Below are 22,516 nucleotides of genomic sequence, written 5' to 3'. Positions count from 1 at the left end.
TGGTCAATGCCACGACAAACTTAGCATCTTAAGTGTGACCGTGGTCGGAAGTCCCAGTGGAATGAGGTGGAAGTGGTGGGGGAGAGGAGAGGCGGGAGTGGACGCACGCCTCGTCTCTCTCCTTCATCACGCCCAGCCGTGAGTGTAGGACAGCAGGTCACGGAGAGCACCGACTGTAATCTGTGTACGAGAGGGGGGGAAAGCAGCGCTAGGCGACACACAGAGGTGGAAAAATTGATGCCTACCGTGACATCTTTTTTATGAATTGCCAAGGTCAGTTTCTAGGTTTTTGGTTTAGCGGAGGATGGGGATTTCAGGAAATAACGGAGCGACTGTAACGTCCACGTCACGTGGGAGTCCAGATGAACAGCTGTCGGAAATCTTCAGATTTACTGCCACGTGCAGGAGGAGTCCATCACCTTTAGCTTTATGGAGGCCGCTGTCCCTCTGACAGGGATACCTGAGCAATTTTATTGACTTACAACAAACTCTGGTAACTAATATCAGACAAGATTGCCTCTTACTCAACAGATTTGTTCAAGCTGCAGAAAACCTGAGCGTTATATTTCCCAAAACGCATCCAGCCTTGCCTAGAAAACGCTCACCTCTCTCTCACCTCTGGTTATTAATTTGTAACCTTAATAACATCGGCTTGATTAAAAACTTATTCCTGTAAGCAGCCATCCTGAACATGATTCAAAAGTTAATTTCCTTTATAAACACTCTCTGCTTTGACTGTTTTATTCATTCTGATTAAAAAGATCCTCTCCTTTCTGCCATGTCTCTTTTTTTCCTTTCTCTGCCAAGGATTGACCTTCCTCCGACTCACAAGCCGCCGCCTCCGTATTCGGAGAGAGCACCGGCTGTTCCTCTGGGAGTCCACGCATCACAAGTGGCCTGGCTGTGTCAGGTAAACCCCGCCACCTCGCTGCAGCCGACTCAGAGGCGTGTGTGAGGAGAGACCACTTTGTTTGCTCATGATGAGTCACAGCAAATAGTCAGAATAATAATAATTAAAACAACAACAACAAGACAAGTGGGTTGTGTCATTATCTGAGGTTTTTAAGTGCTGAGACCTAATGGCTTTCCTCATTTCATATAAAGCATGATTAATTTTTAATCTGTGTTCTTAGCATGTTCTTTTTTTAGACTCGCATGTGGAGTTGTTTTTGAGTCATACAAATCTAATTTACTCTTTTTCAGGAATTGCAAACTATTTCAATAATCTTGGTATCAAAATGAAGCTAGCATTTGGGAGGACTCAATCAAAAGTGTAAGCAGCTGCTACAGTTTCAGAGAAAATGAGCATAGAACATAAAATAATTTTGCTTGCATTATCCAGTATTCTAACTTTTTAAAAATATCATAAATGAGGCTGCAAGCTTTTGTAAATTATAGATTCACTTGTGGACATTACTGTGTAAGCACTGACGCATCTGTGGTGAACAACAGCAAATTTTAGAAATGTTTTTGTAAAAGCAAAAATAAAATATCTAGACAATTTGCACTTGGCACAGGCTGACACAAGTTGACACCGTCTACAAAACTGGGGATTTTCAGTGTTTTTACTTACTAAACGTAATACACTTAAGTTTACACGTTTAATATTGCTTATTTTTGAACCCTTTTTTAATATACACATCTGTTGTTTTTGTCCAGCTATAATTAAGCAATAAGAAATTGTTTTAGAAATCCAGTGTAAAAAAGAGAAGAAAAATAACAAATGTAGGCACATTTTACCCAAATTAAAAAAGAAAAACAAAACACCAAAATATATACTTTTTTGGCACTACCAGAGCTCCCTACAGTATCTTTTTGGTGAAGGTTCCTGGTCACTGATGTCTGTCCTGCAGCCCATGGGGATAAACTCAAACACTCAAATGCTTTTTATCAGCTTCTAGCCAAGACTCTGACGTTTCTGTTGATCCCAGAAATGTCTCTAGCTGAGCAGCAACGAGTGCAGGGAACAAAGTCAAAATCTGCTTGGGATGTTGTTTTTCAAACCCGCTTCATTCTGACTTGCAGGCTCGTAGAGCGGACCAGAGGTTTGAGCAGCGCCCGCCCGCAGCAGCGAGGCCCATACCACCGTCGGCCCAGCAGCGCCACTCCCGCCTGGAGTGGGTGTGCCATCAAAGCGGGACGGACCGGGTGTACATCAACCACCGTGAGCACTACGTGTGACAGATCTCCTACATGCAGTCCACTAATCACCCGAGCAGCAACCCAGCATATGTGCTTCACCTGATTCACCGAGCCATCAATCCGCAGGAGAGGAGAGGACAGGTGGCAGCGACGGAGGGAAATGTCTCACTGTGCAGGCAGCTTTTATTACATATTACTCCAAAAAAAAAAAAAAAAAAGTTAGGCATGTTGAGGGAACAGCCTGTTCTTGATGCGAGCCGTTTCCAGGCTCTCTCTGAAATAGGCTGTGCTGTGAATTTGTAGCTGTAGAAAGCCACGGATGGCACAGAACAAAAGTGAAATCAGGGGAACAGCCAGTACTGCTCCCTAAATGTCAGACTTTCTTTTCTCCAGCTTGGCTGTGTCAGACATTCAGCTTTTCTTTTTTTTTTAAACATTTTTTAAAAAAACAACCTCGCCTATAATACAATACAATGGATAATTATTTAAAATGGAAATCTGTGGCATTTTATTTATACTCAGACTCACAAACAGACCAAACCTCAGAGATCCAGCGAGATTCAATCTATGAGCTTTTGAATATGGATATAGAAAATATGTGTTAGAATGTGTAGGCTTTGGATAGATTTAACTTTTTCTAGTGCAATGAGAAAGTTTTCACACACAGTGAAATTTAATCGCATGTTCTCGGATTACAACCACGAACCTGAGTATATTTTATTGTGTTTCTACACCAAGTAGCTCATAATTGTGAAGACGAAGTGAATACATGGTTTTCAAAGCCTCTGGAAATGTGTCCAGCCACCTAGAGTCGATACTTTTACTGGATGTATTTTAGGATACATATCTACCAGCTCTGCATGTTGAGAAGACAATATTTTTGCCCCTTTTATTTATTTTTTTGCCCACATCAGTATCTTGTTGAATCTAAGATTCCAATCTGGACTTTGTCTATGCCAAACATGCTTCAGTCTAAATCGTTTTATTGTCATTTTTGCTGTTTATTTATGGGGGTTGGTTGTCTTGTTGGATCTCCACACCATTTTTCTTTATGTTGTTTTTTTGGGGGGATTCCTCCATATTCAGCTCTTAACTCTGACTGGCTTTCCGTTCCCCACCTTCTTCAAATCAGTGCTACAATCATGCTGGTTTGTGCAGCAAAAAATTTCGTTTGTGCTGCTGTCCTATTGAAATTAAGGTAATTTATTAGTCTCCCATAGGAGACATTTGTTTAGGAAGGAGAGGCAAAACTGCAATGCAACAATAAAAACAGCACATGCAAAAAGGAGAATAGCTATAAATACTTAAACATAAAAACACAAATGTCAGATTGTGTTTGGCTTTGAAGATAATGAGAATTTTAAAGGTAATTTTGATTTCATAAAAGTGGGGGAGGGGGAACTGGTTGACCTTTTGACCTTTAAACTTTCATTAATATCTTCAAAGCCAAAGCAGCACAAACAAAAAATGTTGCTGCACAAACATTTGATAGCAATTTTGTCTGATTTGAAGATGGTGTGGGGGTGGGAAACATCCCCACCCACATCCCCACATCTTGATACTACCACCACCGTGCATCACTGTAGTTCTAGATTGTAAATCAAAGTAAATCTGATATCTGGATAGAGAAAATGTCACTTGTCAAGATGACAACTGTCAGTTTCATTAGTGAAAAATAATAAAAAACCATGCATCACTTAAACTTTTATTTTTTAATAATTATGAGCTACTATCGTGTTTCACATAGAATCTCATTAAAATACATTAAAGTTTGTTGCAATGTGATAAAATGTGGTCCTTTTTCAAGGCACTGTAAACTTAACCCTTTACTTATCAGACACTAGAGGTGTGACATCAGCTGTGTAGGAATCTATAGTCAAAGTGAATCAGAGTTTGAGTTTTAATGTGCCGTTCTTCTAAATAACTAACCTGTCTAAGTGCCGTTTGGGGGTCTTACTGACCTCCACAACCCACTGTAACAATGACATAATCCACTGTGAAGAGCTGAATATAAGCTATGTTCCTGTGTGATGTATTTACATGTATTAAAATGCACATTTTCTACCAGCTGGGTCTCGGTGTGACGCACGAAAATTACAAACGCGGCACGTAAAGAGAGAAAACAGTCAAAAACGTGATTGATTTTGAACTGCTGTGAAACGTCAAGCGGCTCCACATGAGCGTGTTCAGTGAGCTTTTTAAGTAAATACTGACAAATGGAAGCTCTGAGTCACGATTTAAGGCAATAAGAGAAGCTGGCCTTGAAGATATGAAAGAGAGCGTGAATTGACGCTAGTTTTTTTTTTTTTCTTTTTTCCTCTTTTAAAAAGAAAAAGAATCTCAAGGTCACCAACACATTGCCGTGGCTCCCAGACAAAGATGTTTTTTTATTATTAAATACTGGGAACATTTTAAAAAGGGCCATTTACTAATAATGAGCTAGACGCTGCAATGAAATCATGTTGAAAGTGTTTGGTGTGTTATCTTAGATCACTCACAGCTCTGGCACAGTAGCACCTTTCCAAGATTGACACCTAGTGGTTAAATGTGCTTCTGCAGCTTTAAATGACGGTAAATTGTATGTTTTCTATTTTTTTTATTTTTGCATTAATAATTAAAGCTAGATTTATTCTCAGCTTGAGGTGCAATTCTTTTAAACACAGAAGTTGCAACAAAAAGCTGAGCTCCAGCGACCCATGTTGAATTTTTTTATAGGCACAACACACTTGTATAGCAAATACTTTTCTTTATTGGGGAACAACATTCCAGTAGGAAATAATACAAATGGTAAGTACCAATAGAAATATTGTAAACCAAAAACAAAAAAAAGTCACATCAGCGATGATATCTGCAGTGATTAAATTGTTAGAAAATCACGATTAAGTTTTACAGTGTATAATTGTACATGCTGTAAAACCAATTTAACACAAACAAACTTTCAGGACTTTCTATTTATTCCATGGCACCAAAAGTGAAGAAAATGCAGGTTGAATGGAAAGCACTGATGGAAAAACGAGACGAGTGAAAACACCGAGAGCCGAAATGTCGCAGATCTACATCCCCACATCACAAGAGATGACAGAAAGAAAAAAGAACATGTTAATGTAGTACATATGAATATGTAGATATATACTACACACTGTATGTATTTTAAGCTCATTAAGACACAATAGTTTGAGTGCAGCTTCGTTTTCACATTGATTTGATATGCATAAAGCAGGTTTCTGACGAGGAAATTGCACTGAAATACCCACACACTGGCTCAGTGTTGGCAGCTAGCTGTCAGTAAGAAAAGTCCCCACATTTACTAGATTTAAAAGTGAGTTTACAACTTAGAGGGGTGAAAATTTTCAGGTCACAAGCGTCGATGTGTTTTACAGTACATTAGAGATCAGTAGAAACTATAGTGCATTATTTTGAAGTGGAAGAAGGTTGTTAAAATAGACATCAACAAAGGAAACAAAATGTGAGCTTTTTTTTTTTTTGCTCAGCCAGATTGGACAAAAAAAAAAAAAAAACATGTTAACACAGATTCTCATTCTAACTCATGGATATGCTTTGATTTGAACAAATCCATTTTAGATTTCACCCTCGACTCCCACATCATTATGCTGCCACCAACATGCGTAACCCTTGAGATGGAGTTTACATTTTGCATTCAATGCTGGTCTCATGTGAGACCTTGTATGGTTTCCCTTCAACTTCACAATTATGCACTATTTGGTGTTGGTCTGTCTCTCAAAATCCTAATAAAACAAGCAGAAATCTCAGGTTGTAACGTGACAAAATGTGAAACAGTTCAAGATTTTAGTGTTTTGAGATCCAAGCTGGTATCCAGCTGAATCTGTGGGGTTCCAGTGGAGCGCCACAAATCCAGATGGTCGAGATCAGAAAGTATGAGTTCAGCTAACTGAAGCAGAAGTGTTGGTTATGAACAATAATAATAAAAAAACCTTAAACAATTTTAGTCCTTCTTCTGGAAGGTTTCTGTGGGATATTCATGGAAACGACCGCATTGGACGTATAAATATATTCACATGAAATAAAACGACCACATGAAGTGATCTTGCACCAGGAATTAGAGTTATATAAAATGTAAAGTCTTGTATAAGTGGATTTGTTTGTTTACTGAGATGTTCTCGACCGGCAGTTTTGTTTGTTGTTGTTTTTGCTCACGAAATTATTCGGTAAATCAGAGCTAGTCGATCTGACGGTCAGCATTGTTTTCAGCACTGCCTCCTGGTGTTCAAACGGTGAACTACAAGTTACAGCAGAAGCGATAAAGTTCACTTTTCTAAACAAAATAATTTAAACTAATCCCTCGGATTTAGTGCTTTAACTGAAAATCATTGTTTTACATGAACTCTTAAGATAAACGATTATGAAAGCAAGAAAAAAGAGCCTGATTAAAATAAATTTGCTAACTAAGCAAAGTGTGATTTGCTTTTTAAGTGTTTCCAAAGTTGTTTAAACTTAAGTTTAGAGCTTGATAATAAGCAACCTGTATATATGTATGTGAAGGTATATGTTGTCACCATTTGTAGAAATTGACAGTGCAAACTGGTAACATTAATGTTGCCCACAGAGAGCATCTCAGTAAATAACATTTCCCACTTCATCCTCTGCCCGTCCCTCTCTGTGTGTGAATGGCAACTTTGTTTTCTCTGTCGGCATCAATTAAATCTTGCTCCCATAAACAATCACAGTGGAGAGATGGAAATGAGCAGCCCCACCGGCGGCCCCACAGAGGACGAACGCTTTCTAAATCCCAAATTCCTTCAGTGTGCAACCAAAAAGTTACTTGGACTTGGGTTTCTGTTTGATGGCGGGAGCAGCTGGGGGTGCAGGCTTGGAGGCAGGGGCAGCAGAGGGTCTCACCATCTCATACAAACTGTCAAACCTGCAACGAGGCAATGCACAGTGAGAAAGATACCAGTAGCTTGGCATTATTGTCACAAAAACAACGTGTTTTATGTAGCGGGTCACTTACAGATTTCTGATTTTCTTCACAAACGCTCTGAACGCTCTGACAACCTTCCTTATCCGGACCTGGCAACAAAACGAGAAGTTAGTATCCCTAAAGCAAATCTAACTTTAACAAAAATAAATAAAATGCTTACCTGTTGTTTTTTGTATAACAGAGGAAGGGAGAAAACCGCAATCACAGCTGGAAGCAAAAACAAAACAGAATCAAGCTAAAACGCAAGGATGAATAAATCTTTTGTTACCAGATCAGGAGAGAGAGTTTAAAGTGTGAAGCAGGAGTTTGGAGTTGGTTTATTTAAATATTGGCTAATGTTTCTCACCAGCTATGATCAGAGTCAGCCCATTGGTGGCGATGCCCACGTACGTCAGCAGATAGAGGAGCAACACAAACTGAGGGACAGAAGATGAATCATTAGATCGTTAAGAAGATATTATGTAGCTGGAAGGTAAACAAGTGGATGTTCCAACACAAACCAAACAGTTTAATTTACAAAACCAGACCTGCACCAATCAGGTTCTTTCTGACTGAATTCAGATTTTGATTGATTTGTTTTTTGTTTTGTTGGGTTTTTTTCTTCTTCTTTTTTTTTAAATCTTATTTAGCATTGGCTGGAATATTTATACAGATTTTTTTTTTAATAAACTCAAAAACTGCACATCAGAGTACATGCTGTTAGTTGAGCTGTTTACAGACAGAAAATGAGGCCATTTTTTGAATAAAGGAGATCACATTTTTTGTATTGGAACTGCCCATTGATTGATTGGTGATCAGCTCTGATCCTGTAGTTTTAAAAGTACAGAAGTGTAATATACACCAACATCATAGATCATATTGTGGGAGGTTTTGCTCTTTTTTAGCATTTTTAAAAATAAATTGGCATTTATTTTAAAAATATAATATTTGCACTGTTTTTCTCTTTCTAACCTCGTTGCCAAGTTTAAATAAAAGTCGTACAGCGCCTTATACTGTATTTTGTAAACCCAGGTAACAATGTGTACAAAATGGTTGTTATGGAGACACTGAGATTTAACAGTTTTTTTATTTTCTTGCCATCCTTACTTTGTAGATGCTCTCATATTTTGATGCCATGTTTTCTTGTCTTTTGAATTCCATTTTGAATTCTAACTTAATGAATTATATTTCTATGTTAAAGCGTATTTATACATACGGAAACAGCTTTTAGGACTTTGAGAGTGTGTGAGATTATGCTCTTATAGTAAAATATATAGAGGCTAAAAATGTTTTTCTGCTACCACTAGAGGGTGCCAAACATTTTCAAATCCAACACCTTTGCTCGTGAATCTATCTTTTTAAAAGTATTTTAAAAGTATTCACAGATCGTTTTTTTTTATCACGTGACAACCACATCCTTTTTAGTTTTATTAAGATTTTATATAAAAGACCAACACAAAGTACCACATGGCTCTGATTTGGAAGTAAATTATACATAATAACCACTTTGTTTTTTTTAATAAAAGTCTAAAAATTGTGGTGTTTCACTTCAAATACTGATAAAGATCTTTTGGGATATGCCTCTACCCAATTTTCACATGTGCAGCCAGAAAGTGTTTTTCTGTTCTTCATTGCAAACTAGTTTGTGTTGGTCGGTTACATAATTAAAATACCTCAAAGGTTGATGTTATAACATGATAAAATGTGACAAAGTTCACTGTTCTAAAGCACTATACACATATAGCTATATACAGTGTGTATTATCATATGTTTGATTATTATCACTCTCAGACCTTAATAGAGTCTATCACGTTCTCGATGAAGAGAAGGCGTTTAATCTCTGTGACGGCAAAGGCGACCAGCAGCACCACCTCTTCGACCAGCATCACCGTCTCCTCATCGGTCAGAGAGCCGTCGTAATCCAGATACGACCTGGGCACAAAATCGCAAACGTGGAACGCAAGGAGGGCGTTAATCCTGACGCCTTTTCCCAAAATCAGGAGAAACGTGAACATTTCTGCAGTGGAGGAGGAGATCCAGTGAACATTCAAGAACGAATGAAGACCAACTCACTGGAAGGGGTGAACACCAGGGTTCCAGCGCAGCACTTCCAGTAGTTTGTAGTAAAGACGGAGCGTGGCAGTGGTGCACATGATGGCCAGGCACACGTGAGAGAGCACAGTGATGGCGCTCAGCTGGAAGAGGCTGGCCAGGCACATCACCAGCCCCGTAAATACCACACCGGTCCACCGCATGTTCCTCCAATACACCAGATCCATGACTGCAAAACACAGTTACCTGCAATCAGCTGCACTGTTCTAAGAAGTAGTCAAACTTAAATATTTCAGACCCTCAAACTAATATTATTTGTCAAAGAAAACTTGATTACAAGCAACATTTAGTTTTTTGGGGATTTTTAAAATGTTGATTTCATCAACATTTTGCATTCATGTTTTTATACAGCACTGCTTTATTTCTGCCACATTGGAGGGTCTGTTTAAAGTCCACATGACTTAATGTTGGAGAATTTCAAACATTAAGTTTGAAATTATATATATATATATATATATATATATATATATATATATACTGCCTGCAATATCTTTTATTGCAGGCAGATGTGAAATCTGCCTGCAATAAAAGATAAATAAGGCAGTCTATCGCTTTGCCCTGAGCCATACATCCCTGTGGTTGCATAACATAAATTAGAGAATAAACTGCAGTAAATGTCACACTAACAATATGATGGGACCGTAAAAATGACACAAAGTCAGAACAATACCAGAAGGAAATAGGGGAAATCACAGTTTTTATCTATTATGGTTTTTATTCCCTGGGATTGCACAACACAAATTTAACTTTCTCCATAATTGTTATCGTGTTTTATTCTAAATAAGAACTCAGATAAACAATGCATAAAAGCTCCAAAATATGTTTTTCTAATTTTGCTACAAAGCTGTAAAGCAAGAGTTTGCATTATTTTTATTGGTGTTCTGTTGAGAGAATATGAGAAGTCAGTATTTTACCAGTAGTAACATTGTCGCATCTCTTCTTTTACAAAACAAACACAGAGCTAGCTAGCACCTTGTCAGAGCTGGGCCAATAATACAGCTGCTTATTGTAGCTTGTTTCATTACTGACTCAATAATGAAACATGACAAACAAATAATGGCATGGCAGTTCAAATGGATGTTATTTTGTTAATTTTTGTATAGTCTTATTCTTCTTATTCCTACTTATTTATTTGATGGTTAATAAGTCTGAGAACACCATCCGAACTTTGCAGTAGCAAAGTTGCAGCATCATGTTGCAACTTTCTAGTTTGCCAGAGGAGTGATGGGTCACAAAATAGAGGAAAGAACATTATGTGGAAATGCTGATGCCACGTCTCAACTCATCTGCCAGGAAGTTAGTGTTTGGGTCTTCGAAATGGCTAATGGCTGAAAACATTCTAGCAAATTAGTCACAAAATGGCCACACAAAGTCCAACAAGGACTCTGGAGTGGCCGTCACAAAGCTCTGATCTAAAGTCCAAACCTGACTCAGTTACACCAGTTCTGTCAGGAGGAATGGGCCAAAACCCCAGCAAACTATTGTGAGAAAATTGTAGGAAGAAGCCCAAAACATTTGACCGAAGTTACACAGAAAATCTGCAAAATAAAAAGAAAATGCTTCAAAACATCTAAATCCAATGAAAGTTAAAAAATATATTTCTAATTGTTGTGTCATTCAGCAAATATGAATCATTCTGGTGATCCAAAACAAATTAAAACAGAAAAAGTTTAGTTCCATCTTGAAGTGAGAGAACAAGGTTATAAGCGTGTCTTTTTTTATACACTGTACACAAATGTTTCGGTTTCAATTATGTCCACTGTTGGTAAGATATTTACTACTCGCAACCTTTCAACAGAATCCCATTTAAGAAATTGAGCTATCCCTTTAAATGGAGCTGCCTTGTTTCGGATGATTCCAAAATGCTGTGTGACTCAGTCCTCTAGTGGCAGCGGTCCGCTATTCAGCCGCACCACTCAGATCAGGTTCATCTTCAAAACAAACTAAATGCGACGCGTATCATTATGTCTGCGACGGACCGGACCAGACCGTCACGCATGCAACCTACACTGGTTTTGTCAAGGAAAACAGAAAAATATTTAACAGTCATGAAAAATAAAACAATCTTCTGAATTTAAATTAAGAAATACAGCAGATTTAAGAAGAACAAAATAAAAATACAAATGTCTGGAGCTATTTATAATGTGTGATGATAGGCTCTGAATAAAGGTGTAAAATATTATCTAGGATCCTATATCAAATACTCAGCTTCCCAAAGATCTGACAACTACTTTAAAACTGGAGATCATTATCTTTCCTATAAAAAGAGTTGGGAATCTCACAGATTAGCGAGTTCAGCTTAAAGTCAAACAAGTTGCATTTCAAACAACGGGGGATGAAATACCACAACGTGCTCAAACGAGATAAAATGTAGCTATTTCATTGAATTTACACTCAGGACTGAGCCGACCCACTCTCACTTTAGCTGGAGCACCAATTAAGTTGTTTCCCACAGCGTGGCAAAGACACACCAAACTACACACTAATCCTAAAAACAAATGTAAGTAGCAAGTCAAACATCGTTGTCAATATCTTCTTCTTCAAAATGAATTGGGATAACCTGGGTCTCATTTAGACGAGTCCCTTTTCTGCCCACATGCTGGACTCTGAGTTCAACCTGGACCTCTTAAATCTGCCTAAAGGAGAAACGGAGAACCCGTCGCTTCCCTCCACCTCACAGCTGTTCTCCCGATTCTCTAAGCTTTTAGCTGCCGCTTGTTATTTCCTTACGTTTGGAGGCCATTTCGGCGGCGGTGCTGCTTGCTCCCCTCTCTTCCCTGAGCTTCCACCGTTGGCTTGCACCCCAGGCTTTTTTTGGCCTTCCCAGCTCCGTCAGCAGTATAAGGCTGCCCCGGCCTAATTTTATCCCATGCTGGATACACCCTATGACGACTCACTCACACACACACTGAAAACTGGGAACCTGAGACATGTCCCCTCAGCTTCCTGGGACCCTCCTGCCCTCTCGGTCAGCGTGTGAGAGGCCTCTGCGCCTGTCCAGAGCAGCCAGGAGCAGCTTCTGATGTGAAATTTATCACTGATCAGGATTCATGAGGGAACAGCCCAGGTCTGTAGGCACCAGCTGCACTCTGCAGCACTGATGACAAACTGATGAATTTCAGATTGAGGCTGACTCAAGCTGTAGATGGAAACGGCATCACAGGAGTTCAGGGTCTAAATGTAAATAGATTCGGCTGAGTCACTTTTAGGTTTGTGCTTTAAATTGTGTCTCTTTGAGCCAAATTTTAGTTTCTATTTCAATGTTCACACTGACTTGTTTGACTCCGTTTTGACGATACTTTCCCTTTAATAAAATTTTTAATATGAAAATTATTGCACCTTGAGGGAAATTTTTGGATATTGTGTGGGAAAGCATAATAAAATAATCAGGACATTATAGGCTCAAATATTTTTGAAATCTAAAGTATATTTTAAAAAAAATGCATGACAGGTTTTATTCAGACTTGCATTAATTATTTGAGAAAGGAAACCAAAATGGAAAAGCTGTAAGTGGAAAAACTGAGTACGCCCATGCTGCCTCCAAGGGATCTGCCACCGATTCGACCAACCAAAATAAAAGATATTTGACCCACAGCAAAAGTTGGGCAGAAACTGGTTAATTAACGCATTTCTCCAAACGGCAACAAATTTATTACAGAACAGCAGAAAGAAAAAATAACTTAAGTGTTGCTTTGGGTCAAAGTCCAGACCTCAGCTTGATTGAAAGCTTGTGCATACTAAAAACAAGGTGTACTTAGTTTTTTTTTTCTCACAGCTTTTTGTTCATACTTGGCTTTTGCTGAGGAAATATTGCCAATGTTGAAGTAAAGAGGCATTCATCCTCTTTACTCTGTAATGTCATGATTTTCTTTTGCCTTCTTCTTTGTTAGTTTTGTATCACATCAAAACTAACAAAATAACAACAAATAACATTTAAAAAATAGTCTTTAAGGCTAATTCCATAACATGCAACTGTTTCACTTAGATAACTTGCCATTTTTATCTAACTGTAATGTATTTTTGTCTCTTTTATGCCTGTATTTAACTATAATTCTTGTAACTGTGTTTGATACTTGCTGCTGCTCCTGGTATTTCTTGAAAAAAGATGTTTTGAAGCTCAATGGGATTTAAATAAACGTTAAATATGCAGATTATGAGTAGCACTAAAGCAACAAATGACTATTTAGAGGAAATCAAAACTCAGGTAATGGGTTATTTTCTTTGCTCTTCTGCAACCAGCAGCCTGTTGTAAATTACACATCCATCGTTGTCGAAGCACATCAAGCTACATGATTATTTACAGAGGGAGGCGCCGTCATTCTGGCTGACCCCACAGGTTTGAGCTGTTGTCTGAGAAACGCCACCAAGGAAAGCAGCTGTCAGTCACAGCAGGTTGCATAATCATGAGAAAACAAAATCTGTTCATTTAGATTAGAATAAACACAGAGGGGATTTTGGTCCTAAAGCTACAACAGCTTATTCCATTAAGTTCTTATATATTTTTCCCGTTTTTTTTTATTTTTATTTTTTTCAATGGAAAACTGATTCTCTGTGTAGTCAGAACCAAGCGATACCAACAAATGTATAATTTAATTTAAATCTCCAATCCACGAGCTTTGTAGCTTTCCAGAACCTCACAAGAGGATTCATCCCCTGAACCTGAACACATTTTGCAACATTGCATCAAATTTTTATATATTTTATTAGGGTTTTAAGTAGGAAATGTGATGCACAACTGTACCATGTGAAGAAACTTCTGGCACAAACTGGCATTCATCCTCTTTACTCTGACAAACCTAAATAAAATCCACTCACCCAACCAACAGAGTCCGTAAGTGGGTAATAAAATCTTGGAATCGAGATAGGGTTAGAGTTAGGGTACCCTAACCCCATTAACGCAGAATAATGTTATAAAATCCAGTAACTGAAACAATAATATGGTTGCTAATATCCTTTATGGCAATGAGGGCTGTTATTAAAACTTTCTTCTCCCCTTTCTGTGAGTCACTGAAATCTATATCAAGTCTGAGCATCAGGTTCGTTCAAAAGGCCGAATTCAGCAGGGCGCCTGCTGTTTCTTGCCAAATTAGCAATTTCCCAGCCAGCATGCCTGGGGCCTGCGGGTTCCACGATGGCCCCACATGGGTTTGCCCATGTAGGGCCACAGCCCACATGGGCCCTACATGGGCCCTAAATGGACAAACCCATGTGGGCCACCACCATATAGGGCCCATGTAGGGCCCATGTGGGCTGTGGCCTTACATGGGCAAACCCATGTGGGGCCATAGTGGAACCTGCGGACAAACCCATATGGGACCCATATGGCCTGCCCTCCTTTTCCCCACATAGGGCCCACCTAGGAATGCTGGCAGGGTTGTATAATAAAAACTGTCACTTTGTTGTGACATTATAGTGTAAAACAGCTAATGTGCGAAAAATTCCAGCACCTGGTTAGAAACAACCAATCAAAACCAAGGAGGAGGGTCTTAGCGCTGCCAATCACTCTGCTCACCACCTCCCCCTATGCTCTCTGCTGGGTTACAGCTGATTCACCACAATGGAGCGTGTCGAGAATGCTGTCATCTGACAATGATGGATAAATGGTTTTCCTGGAATGTTAAGTCGCTTCTTCACCATAAGCACATTTAGCAGAATGAACACAAGGTTTATTGGCAGCACTAAAACATTTGACCTGACTGGTTGGTTTTTAATGGGAGCGACAACAGTGTCACTGGGAGGAGGCGGAGGAGCTCAGTTTTTTCACAGATTATCTGTCTCGTGCTAAACTGTCACAATATAGTGACAGTTTTATCAAATATGTACAAAAAAAGATTTTTTTTTTTAAACAGAGGTTACAAACTGTAGCTTTAAGTTGGAGCAGCAGATCAAACAGAAGGTACTAATTACAGAAAATCACAGTGGGGTGAAAGCTCACCTTTCATGTTTTATCTGAAAACATAAAAGCCGTTCATTAGTCAGTTATGTGCTACCTTGTGTTGGTCTAACAAATCAAATTTTTATCGAATGCATTGCACTTTGTGGTTCTAACGTGATGGAAAATGTAAAGTTTCAGGGGTTTCATGTTTGTGAACTGGCACACAAAACAAGAAGAAGAAGCTCAGACAGATGCACGAAAAGCTATTATGCAAAAAAAAAAAACGTTAAACACCCACGAAGCAATAATGATTCAATTCTAGTTAAAGACTTGAGCTCGTCTTTACACATAATTACACAATGGCTGCAGCTTAAATTACAGGCTTTATTTTAGGGGGCACATGTGTCACCATGGCAAATGTTTTAAAAAAGGAAACAAAATAAAGTGTAATATCACTTTAAAGAGACCATCCACACCAGAGTCTCACCATCGAATCACAGGCTCCCTAAATGGCCGACAGCCCTTTAATCCACAAGCCTATAATCCCGGCCGATCAAAGGTTGAGATTACCATCATCATGGGAGGGCCAGAGCTGCAGATAGGAGGACATTGACAGAGGGAGAGCAACAGAGAAAGAGATTGGTGCACACAAATAGCCAGCCAATCACAGCGGAGGCAGGGAAAATAACAAGGCCGGGGGGGAGAGCTGGAGAAAGAGGGTAGAGCTATGAAAAAGCGAGGGAGAAGGTGAAATCACAGTCACACAGAGAAGACACCAAAAAACAAAGAAGAGAGAGGAAGGATGAGGGGAGGAGAGTGCGCTGATCAGTGAGGTCTCCAGAGGGGAAGACGAAAGGAGATGAGCAGCGAGAGGGAGGGGAGCAGAGCATCCATCAGCTGAGGCAGCCATGCTCTGAGCCCTGGAGCAGCAGGGCTACGCAGACACTGCACAGGCCCAGAGTCAGGCCCGAATCCCGGCCCTGCGTCCCATCCACAAGCACCAGAGCCGGGACAAGCGAAGATCACACCCTCACCAGCTGCGCATAGGAGCCATGAGGACGGCCAGGAAGGGCAACGTGGAGATGCCTGCATTCGTGCGGCAGCTGGTCAAAGAAACAGAGAAGAGGGTCAGCTCTTTCTTCAAAGGGGGCCGTGGGGGGGCGTCAGACGGGGAGCAGAGGGGGGAGGGGGAGAAGGAGGAGGTGATCCCCAGCCCATACCTGGACCGGCCGGTGTTGGACAAGCTGACCGAGGAGGGCTGCGCCCGCTGGGGCCTCACCTACGCCCTGGGGAGCATGCAGGGCTGGAGGGCCAATATGGAGGACTTCCACAACTGCGTGCCGCAGCTGGGAGGAGAGCTCGCCGAGTGGAGCTTCTTTGCCGTGTTCGACGGCCACGCTGGCAGCACGGTGGCCCAGTACTGCTCCCAGCACCTTCTGGGGCACATCATGGGCATAGGTAAGAGATTTCACACTGAACATGCGATGAAGGCTTGTACTGTTTTGGTTGTTTTTTTTTTTCAGTCTCAGTTTACACCCATTTGTGCGTACAGGTGGGGTCGGACCTGAGGACAACCCTGAAAAGGTGAAGGGGGCCATCATAGAGGGCTTCATGCAGACAGACAAACACCTGCACTCTGTGGCCCGGCGAGAAGGCTGGGAGAGAGGCGGCACCACCGTGGTGTCCACCCTCCTCTCCCCATACTACATCTACTTCGGCAACTGTGGCGACTCCAGGGCCGTGCTGTGCCGGTCGGGGCAGGTGTGTTTCTCCACCGAGGACCACAAACCGTACAGCCCTCTGGAGAAGGAGCGCATCGAAAGCGCCGGCGGGTCGGTGTCCCTTCAGAGGATCAACGGTTCCCTGGCTGTGTCCCGAGCTTTGGGGGACTTCAGCTACAAAGGGGCAGAAAACCGGACCCCCAGCCAGCAGATGGTCTCGCCAGAGCCAGAGGTGTGTGTGGTGGAGCGCTCGCCCATGGACGAGTTCCTGGTGCTGGCCTGCGACGGCGTGTGGGACACCATCAGCAACGAAGAGCTCTGCGCTTTCGTCCACAACCGGCTGCAGGTCTGCACTGACCTGAGGGATGTCTGCACTCAAGTCATCGACCTCTGTCTGTACAAGGTCAGAGTGACATCTGTGCATGTTGCTTCAGGTTTAGCATGGTCCTACTGTGATGAGAGCAACAGAGACTTTTAGTTACAGCACAAACCAAAACAAGAGGTTCATGTAAAGTTACGTTATTCTGTAGATTTTATCCCTGATCTAAAGGTTCTAAGTTCAGCTTAGAGCAACATTGTCAGTCGATGTTCAGACTGTGTCATGTTTAAAATAATCAATAACTGTTTAACAAGTTGACAGATTTTAATTTGACAGGCTAGTTGGCTCAGCAGGAACTTAAACATCTTGGATTTGATTTTTCCTGAAATAAAATCAAATGTCACTGTGCAAAGGGCATTAAGATTGTGTTTTTAAGAAATGTAATGCAATTTGAAAAACACAGGTAAAAAAAATACAAACAAAACTAATCAAAAATACTTGAATATATAGAAATAGTTTTGCAAACTCAGTAAAAGATTAGGTTTAAAAATCAACCTTTTTAAGCTTAATATAGTGTTATAATGTCATTCCCTTATCAAAACACACCTGGAGTGTTGCCTTCATTCTTCCATGCATGTTGAGAAATCCTTGAATCTCTCATGGCAGCCATTCTCACAAGTGCCTCCTCCACTCAGCTCCTTCAGACTAGCAGCAGCAGCAATTAGCAAACACCTGGTGGAACTGCACATCTGCTGCGCTCATTATACAACCTACTTCTCAGTGAAATGTTCCTAAGAACAATGTTAAATGTTTATAGAGGAATGTCGCTATGACAACATGCTTAAAGTGGAGCGTCGGAGAGAGCAGGAGTTTCTTAAAGAGACAGAGGCCTATTGTCAAGGCAAAGTCAAATTTCTTTTAAGTCATGTTTGATATGTAAAGCATTTTATAACAACTGAAGATAGCGTAGTTACTTGATTGTGGTTTAAAATGGTACTATTATGCCTGGAAAATAGATAATACTGTCTTTTTCAGACAAGCAATTAGAAGATGGATGCTTACAAAGACACATAATGCAATTATCAGAGTTTTGTGTTTTGGGCCAGTTCCAATTTTCTCATTAAGTCCTCCAATATCTGATGATGAAGCAATGACATTCAATTTTTTTTTCTGACCATGATTTCATTGGTTAATTATTAGCGTTAAGAGGAGAGGCAACTTCACACTGTGTGTGCTCTGCTCAACCTTCCTGCCTAAAGTCTTGCTCTCTCCCTCACTCTCTTGTGTCTTCATTAAATCCCAGGCATGCCAATAGTTTTTAATATCTATGTGCCTCCTCTGATTTAATTTAAACACTCCAGTGACTCTGACAGCAGCTGTCCAACTGAGTTTTCTTCACTGAGCAACAACGTCCACATTGCAGAGTGTTGCTGTGTGAGCAACCTGATTGGTTTTATTTATACAAGTTAATAGAAATATACCTATTTGTGTTGTTGCATTCTTGTGGACACTACTGAGAATCTCTGGTTTGGAAAGCCATGATACTGCCTGAAAATCCAGCGCTGATCTCTACTAAAGCTTCCAGTTCATTTACGCTGCAGCTGCTCTTCGTGGTACAATAGTCCACTCATCGCTTCTAAATAGACTGCAGGAGTGTCCGAAGATGTTACATTGATTTCTGCTGGATCCCCAGTCAAATGGATCCATTTCAGAAACTATCACTGATTACATCCTGAAAATCTTTAGGTATACAAGATTTGATCCTTTGTAGAAAGATATTCTCACAAATAAACACACATTCTTACTCCCATGATGCACCCTGCTGTCGGGACATCATGTCTCAGTTATGTAACACAGCTTCAGTTTGGATGTGCAGCACAACCTCAAAAATGCCATGCTCGGTTTACATTTTCCTGCTTCACTCCATCCGTGTGACAGAGGTGAAACTCACCCATCTCTAAAGTGACTCACGCAGGACGAGAGAGCGTCCTGTGTGCTGACATTTGTGAGGTCAGCCATCATTACCCGCCCCGTGCTGACGCTGCTTTGCTCTGCTTCACAGGGCAGCTTGGACAACATCAGCATCATCTTGCTCTGCTTCCCGGGCGCCCCCCAGCTGTCAGCAGAAGCATTACACCAGGAGGCCGAGCTGGAGGACCTGCTGGAATCCAAAGTGGCAGGTTTGTTGGGGGAGTAAACTTTATAATGCAAGAGTGGCTTACTCTGTTTTTTAACTTTAATTAATGTGCTTGTTCAAATTTAAACCCATGGTTTTCTCAAACCTTCCTACTACAACTACAATATCTACATTTATAAACCCAAACATAGATAAAATTGTGTATTGGCAATTATGTGCCACATTGATTATGATGCAGAGTTAAGAAGACCTTACCTTTGTCACAACTCCTTGATTGTATTGTACAGCTGCCTCCTGTTTCAGTGGAGCAGGAAGCTTTGGATAATTAAAGCTGTTGAGTATGTAACATGCACTGTTTAAAAAAATAAAGCGTTTCTAACTTTCGGTAACATACCAACAGCTGTGGTTGCTAGAATTTTACGCTGAAGTCCGTAGAATACGGTAAAATTCTATGGTAACCAGCTTCTTTTACTGTAAATTAGAGACATTTTATGTGTTTTTAGTGTGGACAGCTCTGGAGAGGCTAACGCATTTCTTTGACATGACGAAAAATTAAATGGCATAGGAATCACAACTCAGATGCCGCTTTTACAGTAGACTGAATATTTTTGACGTGAAGGTTTTTTTCACCTGTTTTGAAAAAAATAAAAATAAAAAATAAAAAAAAATCTACATTTATGTCGCACAATCTGTGAAGTTCTTGTCAAACAATGTTGTAATACATGTGCCATGCCAGCATGTGATGCTAAAGACCAATATAATGGCATCAAATTTCAAATGAAGAAGAGACAGACCTTTGCTGCTGGTTTGGCCTAAGGGGGATAAGTAACTTTTTGTGTTTTTGAGCACAAAAATTATCATAGGCATTCATAAGGTGGACCTTTACATTGTTGCTTTTGATTATCTCCACACTATGTTTAAAAATATCTATCCATTTAAAAGTTTAACAATACATGTAGATCCACTGCTATGGAATCAACATGTGCTATTCGTGTGTTCCAGGGATGATCTAATAACTTAATGTAATGCTAGACAATGCAAACAGCACTGATGGAAATTAGGGTGCGTTCACACTGCAGCCTGAAGTGACCCAATTCCGATTTTTTGGCAATTCCGATTTTTTTGCCAGGGCCGTTCACACTGCCAGTAATGGGCAAAGGACCTGAAAGTGTCCCGCATGCTCACTAGAGGGCGCAATAGCGTCAGTGTTCTCAATGTTCTGTCAACCGCCATAAAAAGAAGAAGTGCTCAGTGTTTGCGGAAGTAAACATGGAAGCTAACGGTGGAGCTTAGCTTACACATTTGAAGTTGTTGTCCGGCCGGAGCAGCATATTAACAACTTAATCCTCATATAGTCCGTCATTGTTGTTGTTTTTCTTCCCGGTTGCGCGTATCAGGATGCAGAATACTGAGATTTGTTGAGAATCAGTGACGTTCAGTTCGGATGAATGCCGCCTGGACGTTAGGTCGCATTTGAATCGGATACGTGTCGGATATGGGTCGCATTCGAAATAGAATCCGACCTGTGCTGTTCACACTGCCATGAAAAGATCGGATACAGGTCGCATTACGTCAAAAAATCGGAATTGGGTCACTTCAGGCTGCAGTGTGAACGCACCCTTATTCACCTCCTCGAAGTTGTTCCACCGGTTGACAGCTCGGCCTACTATTTTTTCCAATAGAAATAACATAAAAAATAAACACAAGAAATGGTATAATAAAATGAAAAAGCAGATACAAGATAACAATAATGTTGAATTGCAATTCATTAAAATGCTGCCCAATACAAAAGGTGATTCGCAACAAGCAAACTAAAGGAGCATAAATACAATTTTAAGGAAATGCCACACTAAAAGAGGAGGGCAGGGCTATAGGCATTCAGAAATACCCCAAAAGGCCTATTAAAAGGAAAGCCAACCATCATACTCTCCAACAAACGTACAACATTAATTGTTTTTCATAGAGTTCGGCGACTTACCTGGCAGAGTACTTCAAATAAAAAGTGCTAATAAGAATAGTGAGAAGACAACCAAACATAAGAAATTAAAGAGATGGTGTGATTTGAACGCACCACATCTCTTTAATTGTGATGTAGTTCTGTAGTACCAACAGAACTACAGAACAAAGCAGTTTACTTCAAAAGTGAAAGTGCACAAAGTATGGAGGCGTTTGCTGAAAGTGCTCACGCGAGTGTTTCTGTGTCCTGATGTCTGACAGAAATCTATGACGAGTTGTCTGCCTCCGGGGAGGAGCCTGACCTGCTGTCTGTCCTCACAGTCCTGGCGTCCACCGTCATTCCTGGCTTACCTCCAGGTGGAGGCATACAGAGCAAGTAAGGCAGCCCAAAATGTAACCTAAAGTGTCTACATGTAAAATCAAAGCTACACTTATACACTGGTTACAAAAAAAAAACATGTCATGTTTGTGTGTTACAGGAGAAACTGTATTATCTCTGCTTACTATCATCAAAGAGAGACACACAACCCTGCAGTACCAAATGTGAGTCCACACTAAACCGTTTTCTCACTGAAATCCATCTATTTTATTTTAATATGCAAAATATGCCTCTGTTTTCAACATTACTTGTCTTAACAGGCTCTGGGAAGTTCATGAGACCCTGAAGTGGATACTCTCTGACTCAGAGGGACTGTAATAAAATGTGAATATTAAACTGTTTCCTCATGTGTGCACTCTGACCATAAGGGGGATTCACGTGACCTGACAAAGGTGTTTGTTTACATCATGCTCGCAGGCGGCATCTTGTTAAAACAAATGCAATGCACAAAGAGATCTAATAAAGCCTAAAACTTTATATTTGTACCAGACGGATATTTTGTAAAACGTACTCGGACACAGAGCAAGGAATGAACCTATGCCTCTAATTCAGTGAACACACAGCACAGCTAATCAATTCAAAGGACAGATCAGTACAACCGGATTAAAAGCAACTGTGACACTGTACATTTTCATCGGATAAATAAAACAGGACTATTTGATACACATGACGTATTTTAAAGAAAATTTTAAAGTAAACATGTTTGGAATTGAACAGTTAATTGTCAACGCTAGTGAGCATGCAAATGGCCATTTGTTCCTACAGGAAATAGTAATAAAAGGGGGTCAGGGAACTCATTTATGTTTCTTATTGCTGGTGATAAGTAAATAATTACAAATATTTTATTATACATACATAAAGGAAAAAAATACATTTCACAAACCAGAAGATAATTTTTTTCTTTCTAAAGTGGTTAATAATAATGTCTGTATTTTT

At 40.2% G+C, this 22,516-nt stretch overlaps 2 protein-coding genes and 1 long non-coding RNA gene across 3 annotated transcripts; 2 read left to right on the top strand and 1 right to left on the bottom strand.

The window, feature by feature from the left end:
* Positions 1-4,738, top strand: LOC148155422 (uncharacterized). The gene is made up of 3 exons (XR_015765299.1): positions 1-273; positions 808-910; positions 2,026-4,738. It is a non-coding gene; the product is annotated as an uncharacterized LOC148155422 (long non-coding RNA).
* A 130-nt stretch (positions 4,739-4,868) lies between these two features.
* On the bottom strand, positions 4,869-12,278 carry rtn2b (reticulon 2b). Its single transcript, XM_014996860.2, has 7 exons — positions 11,924-12,278; positions 9,155-9,362; positions 8,875-9,013; positions 7,449-7,518; positions 7,263-7,309; positions 7,133-7,191; positions 4,869-7,042 (listed from the first exon to the last, which is right to left on the bottom strand). Exons 1-7 carry the CDS (start codon positions 11,934-11,936, stop codon positions 6,940-6,942), a joined length of 639 nt encoding a protein of 212 aa, XP_014852346.1. The 5' UTR covers positions 11,937-12,278; the 3' UTR covers positions 4,869-6,939.
* Positions 12,279-15,990: 3,712 nt separating this feature from the next.
* On the top strand, positions 15,991-21,858 carry ppm1nb (protein phosphatase, Mg2+/Mn2+ dependent, 1Nb (putative)). The gene is made up of 6 exons (XM_014996859.2): positions 15,991-16,526; positions 16,621-17,192; positions 19,171-19,288; positions 21,463-21,577; positions 21,681-21,744; positions 21,841-21,858. The coding sequence occupies exons 1-6, from the start codon at positions 16,121-16,123 to the stop codon at positions 21,856-21,858; spliced, it is 1,293 nt and encodes a 430-aa protein (XP_014852345.2). The 5' UTR covers positions 15,991-16,120.
* The last annotated feature ends 658 nt before the right edge of the window (positions 21,859-22,516 follow it).

This window comes from Poecilia mexicana, unplaced genomic scaffold, assembly GCF_051168715.1.
Source record: "Poecilia mexicana isolate PSO_F unplaced genomic scaffold, ASM5116871v1 scaffold_14, whole genome shotgun sequence".
NCBI lineage: Eukaryota > Metazoa > Chordata > Actinopteri > Cyprinodontiformes > Poeciliidae > Poecilia > Poecilia mexicana.
The sequence above is the reverse complement of the archived record's forward strand: the minus strand, read 5'-3'. Positions and strand labels throughout refer to the sequence as shown.

Coding starts and splice junctions, on each gene's coding strand:
- rtn2b (XM_014996860.2), bottom strand. Junction 7,310..7,448: donor GCTGACTCTGATCATAGCTG/GTGAGAAACATT, acceptor TTTTGCTTCCAG/CTGTGATTGCGGTTTTCTCC. Junction 7,192..7,262: donor TGTTATACAAAAAACAACAG/GTAAGCATTTTA, acceptor TTTTGTTGCCAG/GTCCGGATAAGGAAGGTTGT.
- ppm1nb (XM_014996859.2), top strand. CDS start 16,121: ATGAGGACGGCCAGGAAGGGCAACGTGGAGATGCCTGCATTCGTGCGG. Junction 17,193..19,170: donor TCGACCTCTGTCTGTACAAG/GTCAGAGTGACA, acceptor TCTGCTTCACAG/GGCAGCTTGGACAACATCAG. Junction 21,578..21,680: donor GGTGGAGGCATACAGAGCAA/GTAAGGCAGCCC, acceptor TGTGTGTTACAG/GAGAAACTGTATTATCTCTG.